Genomic DNA, 16,122 nt, shown 5'->3' with positions numbered 1-16,122 from the left:
CTCAACCCATTGTGGGTAGTGCCACTGCTGGGCAGATGGTTCTGGATTTTTCTATAAGAAAGCAGGCTGAGCAAGCCAATAAGGAACACTCCTTCATGATCTCTGCTTAAACTCCTGCCTTCAAGTTTTGCCCTGACTTTCCTAGATGATGAACTACATGCTCTGAGATGAAATAAGCCCTTTCCTCCCCAAGATGCCTTTGATCATGGTATTTTATCATAGCAATAGAAACCGTAACTAAGACAGCTCCCACCCATGATTTCACATTCATCAGTTTCAGTTCCTCATGATCAATCATGATCACCCGAGGACATTAATATATTTGGAGAGGGGCTGAAGAGGTGGTTAAGAGTATTGGCTGTTCTTCCAAAGGACCTAGGTTCAAATCCATTACCCACATGGCAGCTCATAACTATCTGTAATTTCAGTTCCAGGGGATATGATGCCACCTTCTGGCCTGCACATGTGGTGATGGTGGTAGGCATATCATTTAAAATACATCTAGAGAGACAGGGGGGAAATAGGGTATGGCTATACTTACATGAATACAGAAAAACATAAAGTGTTTTTTACTTTCCCAAGTCTCAGGAATCCACAGGGATCTTAGCACGTAGTCCTCACAGATGTGTAATGGACATAATCCTCTAGTTGTCTAATGTTTGACAAAGCAGTAAGCTGAAATCTGAGAAATAGAAATATATCATGGCTGGTAAAGACATGGATGATCTCATACAGCATACAATTTCTGAAATAATTATATTGGCAACATTTTTACTGCTATAACCTATGAGAGGCCAATCGCCACTTCTGACTTGACAGCTCTACCTCTGTGACACAGCAATAGTGACACCACACAAAGCTGATGGTCATAGGTGCTTCCTTTATGATTTTTTTTCATGGGTCCTCTGAAACATGCTTGGCTCTCTGTTCTACCCAAGTAACAAATATTTTCCATATAAGCATAGGAGTAAAGTGGCTGTAAAGACCCTTAGCTCCTTCCTGAGCGAGAAGACTTTGCTTTCTTAAGGAATCAAGAAATACAAGAACATACCCCAAAGAAGAGGGCTTCCTTACCATATGTGAGGCCAGTGGAAGTAGAAAGTAGGAAACTGTGGAAGATAATTCTGGAAAGAGGCAGAATCTTTGTTATCTAGGGAGGTTTTCCAGAAGGTAAAGCAAGCCATTCCCAGCTTGTAAGAACCGACTAAGACTCCAAAACCCTTTGTCTTTTAAACACAGAAATAACAAAGCTAGTTTTTCATCAGTATGCTTGAAATTAAAGCTCTTGTCAGAAATTTTATCAATCACACACCAAAATTTAGCCAGCTTTGACCTAAAATAAAATTGTTTTTTGTGAACCCTCTACAACTTTCTATATCCACACATATCCTCTCTTAGTGCCAAAAAGAACACATCCTTTAGCATACTCAAATATAGCTTCCTGTAACTTCTGAAAATAAAAGCAGGGCTAGGGAGATGGTCAGTGGTTAAAATGCTTACTGCCTACACATGAGGACCAGAGTTTGGATCACCAGCACTAGTATCCAAGCCAGGTAGGCTTGGTGCCCTGCCTGTAGTCCCAATGCTTGGGAGGTGGTGACAGGGGAGCCATAGGGCAAGCTGACTACTTAGACTAGCTGCATCTATGAGCTCCAAGTTCAGCAAGAGACCCTACTTGAGTTAATAAAAGGGAGAGACACTGAGGGAGACATCCAATATCAACCTCTGACCTTCACATGTGCACCCACATGTATGTGACCATACATAAATGCATGAATACACCATACATGCATAGTTACACACACAGATAAGAAATCTATACATACATATATACATATATATACACACATATACATATATATACATATATATACATGTATATATATGTATATATATCCAAGATTCTATGCTGATGCTTCAACATTTCCTTAGAAATAACTGAATTAGACATCAGCCAGAGTTTTCTGTAACCTTAAGCTCTAACAAATTATCTTAAGCTCATAGAATACACAAATGGACATTTTGCATCTTCTTAAGCATTTGGTAGAAGTAATGTTAGCTTGTTCAATCAATGAACCTGTAAAATGTTTAGGAAGAACATACCTAAGTAAACTAAAAATACTCCTGTATATTATACCTAATGCTGATAAGATAGGACTAATTTTAATAAGTTAGTAAATTATTAAATTAGTCTTGATTATTAAAGTTTACATAAATTATATGATCTTAAATTCTTAAAATATTTGCTTTTTTTTTTTTTTTAGATAGAGTCTCACTATGTAGTCCTGGCTAGCCTTGCCATGTAGACCAGGCTGGCCTTGAACTCACAAAGATCTGCCTGCTTCTGCCTACCAAGTGCTGGGATTAAAGATATGCACCACCACACCTGGCACTTGTATAGGATTTTAAAGATGACTTTGTAGCACTTTGGAAGTCCTGAAAGTTCAGTTTCCTTATTTTGTGGGACTTTTAGCAATCTTATCTAATCATGTATTTATTTCTATAAGCAAATGAGAATAAAACTCCCTTAATCTCAGAGTTTCCTTACTTGCTTGTTGTCATCTTATTCTTTGTAATCATCAGTTGTCCTTGTTGTTACATCAGTCTTCTTTGTTGTCATTGTCCCTCTGATATGGAGAATACAACCCAGAGGTTTCCCTATGCTAGTCATTGCTCCTCCTCTGAGCTTTAGCTCTAACTCTTGGTTTTATGACACAGGATTTTGCTGAGTAACCCATGCTAACCTGCCACTTACGATTCTGTGTCTGCCTTTGCAGTGCTAGGATTACACATGTATATCACTTTATGAAATTTTTATAATATAATTTGGTAATTCCATCCAGAGGTAAGAAAAGATTACATAATCCCACAGAAAGTGAAGAACTTCCAGAATTATTGATATTATGGCCATCATTTTTCATGATTATCTTCTCTCTCCTTCTTCCTAGCACTTAGTGTTCCATTACAAAAGTATTTGATATTCATGAGGATAACACATTAACTTTTGTTATGTACGAAATCAGCAGATTTATAACATGTAAACTTTCAGAATTAGAAAATAGCATGTAGCATGCACATACATTCAAGAACATTCAAAACTACATATTTAATTCTCAGAGAATTTGTGGTTGGACTCATCCTTTCTTTCCTTGGTTTCTTCCCTGTTGTATACCTAATGGCACACTATTCTTTAGCTAGACCACTTGCTCCTCTTAGTGATGTGCAGCAGTGTCCAGTGATGGCTTTACCAACTTCCTGCTCACCATTGTACCTGTCTCATCAATTTAGCCTGGGAAGCAGAGCACTTTTTAGAGTGTGAAATCTCATTGGAGAGAGATTTCATGATATATATTTTTTTACATTAGGCACTAGAAAGGTTTCTCACAGTAGCAATGATGGCATTTCAAATGGCCATGCCTAGAGTTTTGTTTCAAGTGAAATCTCATGGCAAACAGAACTGGGGTGGGCCAGATGTTTGAAATCTCTATGAGAGCAGAAGAAACTGTGGCACTTGGAATGAGGCTTTAAAATAAGTTCTAAGTTCTAATATACTCTTTTCTATCTAATCAGCAAGGCTCAATAAAAGTGTAATAAAAGAGCAAGCAAATGTTGATAAGAGGATAAAGTGATATGACAGGACTCAGTGACACCAGGGACAATGGTTTTCTTCACTCCTCATTTCAAAATTACATCCATAGAGAGGCAACTGCATTAATGTGCCCAAAGGTTATATGTTTGTCTGTTCTACACTCAGTTTTCATGAATAACAAGTGTGAAAGCATATTAAAATAAAAACAACCAACTCCTGGGTTATGTTATAAAGTTATTCCAACGAATCTAATATCCATTTTCTGTAGAACTGTCTTTAAGTACCCACCTAGGTCTTAGCTTCCTTAGAGAGGTGTAAATAGAAATCAGTGTTTACCATCATGACCCCAGGTTTGGTTTTTTTTAAGTGAAATTGTCAGAGAAAAGTCTCATTCAATATAGTTATAATATTTGAAACCTCTGGAATTGCAAGTAGGAAAACGTTACTAATCATTCTGAATATTTACTTTATTGAAATACATTCTCTGATGATTCTGGTCCATTTATTATATAATCCTCATAGGTGAATTTTTGTTCTTAAAAGAAGGGGGACTTTATGGGACTAGATCTCAAAGGTTAGATGCTTGGCTGTAAAACCTCCCTTGGACTGCTTTTCAGATGTTGGCTGTAGCAACTTGTTTTCTTGCAGAGATGAAGCATCTGGTTTCTGTTATCTCAATGATGCTGTCCTGGGAATATTACGATTGCGACGGAAATTTGACCGTATTCTCTATGTGGATTTGGATCTACACCATGGAGATGGTAAGCCCTTCAGTTTCAAAGATCCTTCACTCCGAGGACTGCAGGTTTTGGTCAGTAAAACTACTTCTAGTCAACTAAGAAAAAAAAGAAGTGCAATTAAAATGTGACTAATTGTCATTTCTGAAGTAGGTGGTGCATAGATTCCTCTGACTAATTGCAGTTCTTTTCTGCTGCCTGAGCCAGGCAGGCTCCTGTCATTTCCTCTCTCCCGTCTCCTGAAGCTAAACTTCACAGTACAAAATGAGAAGACCCGAGAAAGCTTGCTTAGTATTTACACCACTATTGAGGAACCACTTCGGGGCCCTTTGAATGGATTCTATGGGAACTCTGGGCTTCTCCTCATCAGAATTTCTCTCAAGTGATAATGACTAGATGAAGGACCAGCACTTTGGAGTTCTCACCAATAGGCAGCTATCAATTCATGGAGTGAACACTTTCTTTGTGTTACCAACATATATTATCTTGGGATAGCAGTGCATTGCTAGAAACAAAGAATTAAGAGAAAAACATTCAAACAAACAACAAAGATAACAGAAAAGGTTCAAACAAATATCAGACCATATTGAGAACCCACTGAATTTCTGACTATGCTCCAGGATAGGACACAGCCTTAATTTAAAACATACAAAGCCTCTTCATTGCCCATAACAAGGAGCAACATGTCCCAAAGGCTTTGTTTTTATATGACCAGTAAGGTTAGGAATGGATTTTCATTTTTAGTATTTTGTTTTGTTTTTTTTTTGAGACAAGGTTTCTCTGTGCAGCCCTGGCTGTCCTGGAACTCACTCTGTAGAGTAGACTGGCCTCAAACTCAGAGATCTGCCTGTCTCTGCCTCTCAAGTGCTGGGATTAAAGACTTGTGCCACCACTACCCAGTGAATTTTTATTTTTTAACAATGTTGTTTTTAATACACACAGGTATGTAAATGTGTCCAGAGGCCATAAGTAGTTTGGCGTCCAGGATGTTTACTGTCTAGCCATACGTACTTTGATGACCCATAGCCTAGAGAAATGGTTCTTATGACTGTGCATCTAGATGACCTGGGGGAGTTTAAGTGCAGATTGCTATGCCACAGGTATCAGATACTCAGACTAAGTAGGTCAGACATACAGTCTACACTGTAAAAGCACCTCAGTTGTATCACAGACAACCCCATGAAATTCGTGTCCTTTATGGAAAAGTACGCTTTCTTCCCCTCACTTTTGAAGGCCTCAAGTAGGCCTCTTCTCATCTTTCTAACCATCTCTGGACACCTTTCTACTCACTGTGCATGTCTCACTCTTCTGGGCCTGTCTCTAATCCTGCCTCCTTGACTTTGCTTCCTTTGTTCTTGGTTTAGCCACTTCCTCCTTCTTTGTAGCCCTAAATTCTACTGAGTCATTCAAGTCCCGACACCACTGGATCCCCTTGACCACTGCAGCACAAGAGAACTCTTGTGCTGCAAAAGCCCTGTGTGGTTTTCTGTCACTAGTCACTGTTTTATGCTATATTGTTTTGTACTGTTTCATTTTAAAATATGTTTATACCTTGTCTTCCTACAGAAAGTTCTAAGTTCTCCCAGGGCAGAGATCAAGTTGTTTCCTCCTTTCTGTCAGTACTGTACATATAGTAGCAGCTCAGTAAAGTATTTGTCTTATGAGTGAACACATGCTTATGGAATTCAGAGTGATTAGTACCAGAGTTCAAAACTAGACCCAACTCTGCCGAGCCATGTAAGAATGAAAAAGGCCTGTCACCTGAAACCATTCTCTCCATTTGCAGTGTTATTCCTACACCATTTAGAGTTTCCTGTTTCAGCCAACTTTTATGGTGTGTTTCATTTCACTTTATTTCCCCTCTTCAGCACCTCCCTTCCAGTGACCTCTGTCCCACCCTCCAACTCCTACACATTTGCTTTATTTGAAATCTCCCACAGTTCTGTCACCAGCATCCTGTGATGGCTTCACTGGTGACTCCTACCCACCCTCACCTTTTCCTACCTAGCCTCTCTCCTCTTTCAGACCAACTCCACATTCCCCTGCCTCTCTGACTTTGTCCTTTTTAAAGTATGATTTAAAAAAAAAAAACATGCCTGGTATCCTTTCATATTCGACAAGATACAAATGGCCACCGAACACATAAATTGGTGCTCAGTACCCTAATACTCACAGAAATTCAATTTAAAGCCCTTCTTCCTGCCTAAGATTTAAAAGACATAACAACTGCCACTGTTAGTCATCACAGGAGAAAACAGAAATTTGCATATAGGATTGGGAGAAATGTAAATTGCCACTTTTCTGGATGAATAAATCATTAGCATTTCCATCGTGTGCCCTGGTGTAGCACTTACACCTCCCTCTGTTGAAATGGTATTTTCATTTATTTTATTCTGTTTACTTAATGCTTTCTGCCTGGAGTCTTTAACTGGTTTTAACTACCTCCCTAGGGCAAAACACAGGGCTTGGGAAATTCAAACATACCTGTTATATACAAATAGACTTCATATTTTTTTAAGGTTTCTGTTGGCCTCTAATAAAGACTTAAATACATTTAAGTCAACACAGAGACAATATCTTTGTTTGAAATATAAAGGAGCACAGTACGTGGATTTGCTAAGAGTCCTTCCATTTCAGGGTGAGTGTGACTGAGGTCCTCAGAGGAAGGGGCAGCGTTAGGCAGCATGGCCAACACATAGGTTTGGAGGGTTGCTGTAAATCAGGGCTTTTATCTCACAGGCATCTAGTCATTTTCTGACTGTTTAAGAGGAAAGGAGACATCTGTCTACAAAGGCTCCCCCCATTCTTCCTCCAGGCTTTAAAATGATTTTAAAGCTGCTATTAACAACTGAAGGTGCCCCCTACTCTGGGCACACACCAAACCAGTTTGAAGTTGGGGAACAGCAAGCTCCTTTAAAGTTTTATTACTATCCTGGGTTTCAAGAATTTAATTGTATTTCTCTCACTTCCTTTAAGCAGTTCCAAAATACAAACATTTGTTTTAGTAAATGAATAGAGCACAACATCTTCCTATAAGGGAGCGGTTAGAGGACAAGACCATGCCTGGTTTTTCAGTAGAAAGATGTAAGTTACTGAGTGCTCACAAGACTTTGGGTTACCTGTTTAAAGGATTACCATATTATAGTTCTTTGAGGAAAAGTCCCAAGAATTTAACTGGAAACACTCAGACAAAACAGATGATGAATCTTCCTGGCTGATGCCATTTTTCTCTGCCCAGTTCTGTGGCTAGCGCCTCAGTCCTGGGCTCTTGCTCTTTCCCACTTTTTAGACTAGATTATAGGGTGAAGAGCCTGGGCATCTTAATTCTTAGAAATGGGAAGCTCCGGTTGCCATGAATTAGGGCTATGTTCTCTCTCATTTGTAATTACTGCAATCAGAAACCATGAGTTTGTGTTCTTTTATTTCTCGGTTCATTATATTCCAGCTGCCTTCCCCTCTCACCTTCTTCCCATCGCTACTTGTTATATTTTCAAGTGTTCAAAACAGAAATTGCATACCTGACATGATCTTTTTGACATTTCTCTCTGGTAGGTGTAGAAGATGCCTTCAGTTTTACATCTAAAGTTATGACTGTGTCCCTCCACAAGTTCTCCCCAGGATTTTTTCCAGGCAAGTCAACTGTATGCTCCCCACACATTCTATGTCTACATACTAATTTTTTTTACACTTTTATATCTTGTTTTTATATATTCCCATGCTGTTATTTGTGCTGTTCTCTGCAAAATTTTAACACATATCATTTCAAGTGACAATGACAAAGGGAATGACAATGAATGCTATTTTTTAATTCCAGGTGATTTTTATGGCCTGTCAACAGACAGACCACTTACAATTTTATCACATACCACATGTAATTCTGATAACTGCAAATGACATGTGATATTAGCTCTTATTATTTTATTGCATCCAGTAAGATGTAAATTAATATTTCAATTTTCTTATTGTTTTCCTGCTTCCCCCCCCCAACAGCATTTATAATAATTATTTCTCTAGATTATTTTTCAGTTTCATCTTCTAGAGAAAACCAAGAATTTAGAGTTGGTCTCCTAATTGACCACTTTGCTGTTCTAAATTGCTCTAGGACAGTCCTTTGTGTTTTCTAGTGCTTGTGTTCATAATGACTGGTCATGGCATTTCTGTCTTTTACAGGAACAGGTGACATGTGTGATGTTGGCCTAGGGAAAGGACGGTACTACAGTGTCAATGTGCCCATTCAGGATGGCATACAGGATGAGAAGTACTATCACATCTGTGAAAGGTATGGCAGGAACACTGAGCTAGTTGCAGGTAGATCAGATCTCTCTGAAGCTCCGTGTTTCTCAGGCTCACAATTCTTGTTTTCAAAGAACAATTTGGAAATGAAAACCACAGTATGCTCACATATCTGTTATCTTTTATATATATATATATATATATATATATATATATATATATATATATATATATGATCTTTCTATATAACCCTGACTGTACTGAAATCTTCTATGTAGACCAGGTTGGCCTCAAACTAACACAGATCTGCCTGCCTCTGCCTTCCAACTGCACCACCATGCCCAGCTCACATAGCTTTTAGATACTACTTATCTTGTTTGATCTGGTAACTGCCCCCTGTTAGAGAGCACTAAACAGTTGGACCAGAGACAAGCATTTATGTTTGACCTAACCTGCTATACAATATGATGAAGACTATCCCAGAATAAAAACTTTGAAGCTGTCCTGAGGAATCGCTTCACCCATACTTTCTTGCATGTGTCTGGCTTCTTTAGCCCGACGTATATTTTGGTTTTCCTCCACTGACATGAACATTAGAGTTGATGTTAATTATTTACCATTCATTATTGTGTCCTACCTATATACATGACTAAAAGTGTAGTCAGAAAGCAGAGAAACAGTAAGGAAGGGGGGCTGGAAAGGATGGAATGCGTTTCCTGTGCTGGAGATATAATCCAGGGCCCTGTATACACTAAACTACATTCTTCTCCAACCCAAATTTCTCTTTACCCTAAAGTTAAGAATACAGTTACCAAGTTACACATATACAGGCAGACATGGTTTGATTTGTAGACTATTGGGATTGAGAGTCCTACAGAATGGAAGGAGGCTAAGCACATATTCATCAAAATTAAGATTGATCAGGTATAATTTTCCAGCTGACAGTGGCAATGGACAAAGTAAGCCTGAGTACAAGTCCACTAGTCAAGCTCACCGAAGGTAAGCAGTGCGGATGGAAACGTTTTAATCCCTACCCTGACCCAGCTCACATTTCTTCCAATTGCTTTTAAAAAAAAAAAAAAAAAAAAGCAGGGACTTCCCAGAGGAGCCTGCCTACTCTGGCCCCCCAGTTGTGTAAACAGAGTAGAACTGTATGAGAAATAAAAACTTCAAAGGTACCTCTTAGCTTAAGAGACTTGGGGGCGGGGACAAGTCATCCTGCAACCATTCAGAAGCACTAGCCTCTTGATAATCTTCATCCATTCCCTAGAATAACTCTGTATTGTCCGGCTGGAAAAAAATGTTTGAGTCTGCCACTGATGGTTTAATTGCCCTTCTTTGCTCCCCTTAGGCTTTGTTCTGCCCTTGAGATGTGCAGATCAGAACTGCTTATGTAACCTTACCAATGAAGATGTCCTGTGGTTCTCTGTAAAAGAAAAATTATTTTGTTTGTCTTTTAATCTCCTTGACAGTGCCCAACATTTTGTTGGCTCTTTTTTTTTTTCTTTTACCATAGCAGGACACTAAGTTGTTCTTTCAGGGGACTGACCACAGGGTTTCTTAGAGCTCTTTCCTGGGTCTTAATTGGAAGATCACCATTTGCCAGCCTGCAAGTATAGTTTGGGATATCTGGCCTTCTCTAAGCGGATATCCTTACATGTGCCCCTATTGAATCATCTGCCAATCATAAGACCTCCTGAAATTTTCTTTTATCCCCCATCAGCTTGGCATTTCACTGCCTGTGACAAAAGCTGAATATTATGTGCAGACTTGAGGATTTCTCAGCTTCTACTCTCCTGAAAGAAGGCCACTATTTATCCTTAAGTCATGAGAATGTCTCCTTTTCCCTATATTTTCTTTTTTGTTTTATGTTCACCAATTCCTTATAAATGATTTTTCAAAAGTTAATGTCATGGCAATTCATGTTTAAAATAGCCTGGGTATTAAATATGATTAGAAGCATTTTAAAAGTAAATATAGCCCCAAGGTTACATATGATTTCTCTTCACACAATCCATTCTGCCACAGGCATCCTGGTAGACTGTGTATGTCAGGGTAGCATTCATTAGTCTTCTAGCTTGCCAACTAAAGAACTAGATGCTCATCAGTTTATAGGTCCAAGGATTACCAGTTGAGCCTCATGGGCAGTGCAGACACTGCTCGCCTACAATAACAGGCCCCAGGTTCTCATAAAGAAGCACAATAGGTGCTTCCTTAGTTTTGCTTCAGAAGTCAAGTCTATTGACAACACCATGTCAAGGTGTCTCTCTCGCTCTCTCCAAGGGTGCCAGGAAGGCTTCCCATGCCAAGTATCTGTCCCACCATTGTTGACTTATACCTGACATTCCTGTCACAGGAAGGAAACATCCTTCTATAATAATAATAATAATAATAATAATAATAATAATAATAATAATAATAATAATAAAGAAAACCAAGCCCCCAAATGAGGTTTTGGCACAATGTCTCCTCCCCAAGCCCTCTAGGAATAAGCATTTCATTTGATGGAGAGCAGACTTGGCAAATGCTGGAATGCCAGCTCCCTGGCTCTCAGGTGGTCAGATAGTAGAGCACAAGGAGAAAAGTAGTACAGAGAAGACAAACCAATCTTTGGCATCTAAATAGCTTTGCATAGCTTAGCAGTCCTGGTAAATATGCTTCTCAGCCTCAGTAATTATCCTCAGGGTACTTCTACCTAGCATGGTTTGGAACTAGAGGCCCTTACACTTGGCCATTGTTACAGTGCCTACCTCAAAAGAGGAGTGGCTGATCTTTTGGGGAAACCATGAATCCCTTCTGCTGTGACATCCTCACCTGTTCTGCTCTGGAAGCCCGCTGGTTCTCCAGCTCACTCCTCACTACAGAGATAGAAAGAAGCTAATCACAGGCACACTAAGATGATGCTCCATTTCTGAGCTGTCTCTCACTTGCTAGTTTGTTCCTGAGCTGATTTTCTTTGTGGGATTCATTGACACTTGTTGCCCTGCCTTCTTTCAATGCTCTCTTTTTTCCCTTCTTTTTCTCATTTCCCTTCATTTCTTTCTTCCCCTTCTTTTAAAGAAAGATTGCCTTTTCCTTGCTTATAACTTTCCTACTTTGCCAGCTAGTCAGGTAGGGACTTAAAAGTTTCATAATAACTCCTTATTTAAAATTTTTTCTTGTAATAGACTGGATATGGAAATGTTACTTGAATGTTTTCTAATACCATCAAAAGAGCTGGAGGTTTTTTTGAAATAGCAATTTCATATTAGATATCCCTGGGTCATTTGATATTAAAGACAGAGGTTCATCATTTTATACAAGCTTCCTGTAAGTTCTGTGGGAGCTAGTAGAGTTGGCATTATAAGTTGGCCCCTTATCAACCAATATAAAGGAATAGTAGCATCATTATCGTCAGCATGTCACTTCCCTCAAATGGAACCTTATAGCTACAGAATAGAGACTTTATATAAATCAAGATAAGAGTTTCACCAAAACCACTCCCAACCCAGAACACCATGCCCATACCATACTTGCAAAGTTTGGAGGAATGAAATATTAAGCATTGTCCTCTAAAAGTATGAATAGAGCTGGAGTTGTGACTTCCTGATAGGGCACTTACCAAGCATACATGAAAATATATATATGTGTGTGTGTGTGTGTGTGTGTGTGTGTGTGTGTGTATCCATACATCTATACATACATAGAGGTACTGTTTTACCTATATTTAACATGCTTGCTCTCTAGCTATATGTCAATATGATATAAAACTGTCTTAATATTGTTTTGCCTGTTGCCTAAAATGCTATGTATGGTGATGACTTTGGGAGCAGTCACTGTCAAGAACTGTACAAGAGAAGGACAGAAACAAGTGCTTCTCTGCTGTTGGTTCAAGGGAGGTTTTGATAAATAGTAATAGCAGGATGAGCCAGCTGCTTGCCTGGTGGGAACTGCCATAACATATGTTGATATATGCACCAATAAATTCAGAGTTCTGCTAGCCTTTCTTAGTTTGTATCCTAACTATCATTTTACACCCCTAATAACCAGCAATTATTCTTTACTGGATCTAATAGGAAAACCATATTATGTGGTGCTTATAATATATGTGAGTACATGTACTGAAGGTGATAGGAAAACAGTTTGAAAAAGAAATCAGAATTTTCGGATTGCGCATCCAGGTCAGTTGTCAATGCTTGCCTGCATACATACATGAAGCCTAGGATTTCATCCTCAGCACTACATAAAACAGGTATGGTCACACACTACACATAGGTGTGACCCTAGCACTTGGGAGGTAGGGATAGGGGGATCTGGGACTCAAGTTATTCTTCACTACATAGGGAGTTTGAGGCCATCCAGAAATACATGAGATCCTGTCTCAAAGTGAAAGTGTTTTATTAATAATATTGAACTGTACCTCTTTGAGATAACACAGACACTGCATAAATATATTACCTAAAGAAGATGCTGTTGAACAGATTCTCCATTAGGAGGACTTAGGAAAGCTTCTGTTACACTGGAGCTTGCATTCAGTAAAACAGAAATCTACCCATAGTTGGTCCTTGGGCTATTATTTACCTGTGTCCTGTGGCTTATATTATGTAGCTCAAAACCGAAATAAATCTTTGGTCTCAATCAAAGACCACTGACATTAAGAAAAATTCATTCACTTAAAGACTCATAATGCCATATGAATTTCATAGGAGATTTTTAAACTCATAATCTCCTTTTAAAATTTATTTTTATTTCTAACTGTGTGTATGTATGTGTATGGGTATGTATATCTGACTGCAGGTGCCTATGGAAACCAGAAGATATTGAATCCTTTGTGGCTGGAGTTAGAGGTAGTTGGGATGTGTCTGACATGGGTGCTGTGAACCTGGCTCCAGTTCTCTGCAAGAACCATCTTTCCAGTTCCACCCAGCTTAATGTTTTTACCTCTCTCCAGTTATGCTTTTCTATTGTAATTTAAAGATTTTTTGCATTGTTGGGGAATGAAATCGATGTGGTTTTTATTTGTTTGTTTCGTTGGTTGGTTGGTTAGTGATTTTGTTATTATATTGGTTGCTTTGGTTTGCTTTTTGAGTTAAAACTTCGCTCTGCAGACCAGGGTAGCCTCAAACTCAAAGGGATCCATCTACTTCTGCCTCCCAAATGCTGGGATTAAAGGTGTGCTCCACCATTGCCCAGCTTTAAATTAATTTTTGAGAGCTTATCACTTGCTTTTTGGGAACATTTGTAGTTTTGTTGCTGGGCTAGACCAGGTAGCCAACCTGGAGAGTGCTTGTTCTTTAGCACAGCACTTGGGCACACATGTAGCTTCTCCACTCATACCCCTCCTTTGTGTTACTATATAACATGTAACAGCAGGGTAGTTAAAGGAATGCCATGTTTAACCCTAAACTTTTATTCTTTGGTGGAATGTTTTGTGTATCTGTACTCAACGTTATTCACATTCAACAAAGAACAGGAAAAAAATCACACCACTGATTCTTACTATAGTGTCTTTCACGTGTGTGTTCATAGCACAAGAACTATTGTCTGACTTGAGCATCACCTTGGAACTAGAAGTCCTTGGTGTTTTAAATGCAACATTAGTTCCTGTGAGTCTAAGACCGAAATTTACCTCTCCAAAGACACTCTGACCTTCCTGCCAAAGAACTAAGTGGATCCTCACTTAATATAGTTTTTGAGCATTAGTTAACATGAAGGAGGAAGGTGAGGGGAGAAGCTTCCTGTGTGCCCAGGTGCTGTGCTAAACATCAGACATGGATTTCTATTCTGGGGTATGTGTGCATGTTTAAATATGAAGAAACTATTTTATTCATTCATTCTATAAAAATGTATCATCTACTATATAACAGACACTACAGTAAGTACTGGGACAAGAAATAAACAGAACCCTGTAAGCTGCAGCTTGGTTTCTAGAAACTGAACTGGGACAGGAATAGCATGCATCTACTCAAAGTATGTATTGCATCATTTCACCCTTGTCACAGCCTACATGCTATAAAAAGATGTCCAGAAAGGGATGAAGCTAGACTTAGTTTTTTGTTTTTTTACGTATTTTTAATTCTCTTATATTACATCCCAACTGTACTTTCCCGTCTCCCCTTCCTCCAGTGTCCTCCCTACTTCCTCTCTCCCCGAGATCCACCCCTCCCTCTGCTTCAATTCAGAAAAGAGGAGGCCTCCCAGAGACATTAACCAAATATGGAAACCAGACTTTGAACCTGTGTCTTCCCCTAGCCATTGACTATGTTTCCTCTAAAGTATCTCATGGAAGTGTGAAATTTAACTGTTACATACAATGAAAAGGTACCATCCCTAAGAGTTCTTGGAAAACTTGATTGTAGGACATTGCAAATATAATTTTAAGAAAATAAACCATTTAGCTTTATCCAAATCAATCACATGACCTCTCCAATAAACAAGCTATTGTGGGCGTGAATGTGCAGCCAAGATTTGGGCAGAAAATAATCTCTTAATCTTTAAGATTTAATTTGAATTATATTAATTATAATTATAGACAGAAAACAAGAATAAATGTTCCCAGAACTTACTTCCTAGATATAGAGTGCTTGAGTAAGGTTTGAACATGGAAACTCTGTGAGTTCTCCTTCCCCTTCCTGCTGTAGAAGGTGAATGGGGTCACCTGTCATTTTATGGAGCTCTTCCTAGGGAAGTCCATCCTTTACATGTACCTTTTTTAAGACTAGTTTTATGAAAACTTATTTACTTCTATGCATTTTGAATGACAAAACTTCTGGTACCTCTTGGTCCTGGCAGGAGGCTGTATGCCCATATAGGTAGAGCTGCTCCATCCACAGTCCAAACGAGTCAATCAGTAACCTACTGAATAAAATGAGAAGCAAAAGATATCTCTGAGAGACATTTAATGGGAGTGTCTCTTTTCAATGTTGACTTTTAATGTTAATATTTAAAGAAGAGATATTTTAATGACGATAGGTTTTTTTCTTTTATTATAATGGCAGGTCAACTAGAAATTACCTCCCACTTGGACTTGCATCTGGCACTTGGCCCTCCATCTCATTGAAATTTAGGAACAGGTAGAGCGTCAGTGAAAGAGAGCTCAGCAATTATAATTTACTCCTTTGGGTTTCATGATGTGGCAGCAGCAGTACATTACACAGATATTCATACCTAAATATTTTAAGCAGTACAAATTTTTCAAATCCTCTTCAGTTTGATGAAAAGGGATGGACTCTTCGAGAATTTGTATTTGAGTACAAATAATTACATAGACTTACTTCCATCCTCATCTCCATTTTCATTACAATCGGAAAACTGGCAGAAACTCATCACACAATTATCCTACCTCTCTTTTCATTTGGGTCACAGCTACACTGCCTGGATAATCACTAGTCACTTTGGTCCAGTAATAAAGGTAACAAAAGCTGCCAATTCATTCTGTAAGCCTTGCATCTGGAACTTGGCCCTCTGTAACTAAGGTATTTTTATTACATGCTTTTGTTCCATCTGATAAACTTCTATCCTGCCTTTCTGTAGTGTAGCAGATGTAAAATTGCCTATTGTTTCTGGAAAATAGATGAGTCAGAC

General features: G+C 38.7%; 1 protein-coding gene across 3 annotated transcripts in view; it reads left to right on the top strand.

Moving 5' to 3' along the window:
* The window catches only part of Hdac8 (histone deacetylase 8), a 201,334-nt gene that overhangs the window by 60,690 nt on the left and 124,522 nt on the right, over window positions 1-16,122 (top strand). For all 3 annotated transcript variants that reach the window (XM_034486387.2, XM_034486386.2, XM_076918842.1), the window contains exons 5-7: window positions 4,238-4,350; window positions 7,879-7,956; window positions 8,497-8,605. In XM_034486387.2, coding sequence (XP_034342278.1) covers window positions 4,238-4,350; window positions 7,879-7,956; window positions 8,497-8,605 — 300 coding nt within the window. The remainder of the gene's footprint in view (window positions 1-4,237; window positions 4,351-7,878; window positions 7,957-8,496; window positions 8,606-16,122) is intronic.

This window comes from Arvicanthis niloticus, chromosome X (genome assembly GCF_011762505.2).
Source record: "Arvicanthis niloticus isolate mArvNil1 chromosome X, mArvNil1.pat.X, whole genome shotgun sequence".
Taxonomy (NCBI): domain Eukaryota; kingdom Metazoa; phylum Chordata; class Mammalia; order Rodentia; family Muridae; genus Arvicanthis; species Arvicanthis niloticus.
The sequence above is the reverse complement of the archived record's forward strand: the minus strand, read 5'-3'. Positions and strand labels throughout refer to the sequence as shown.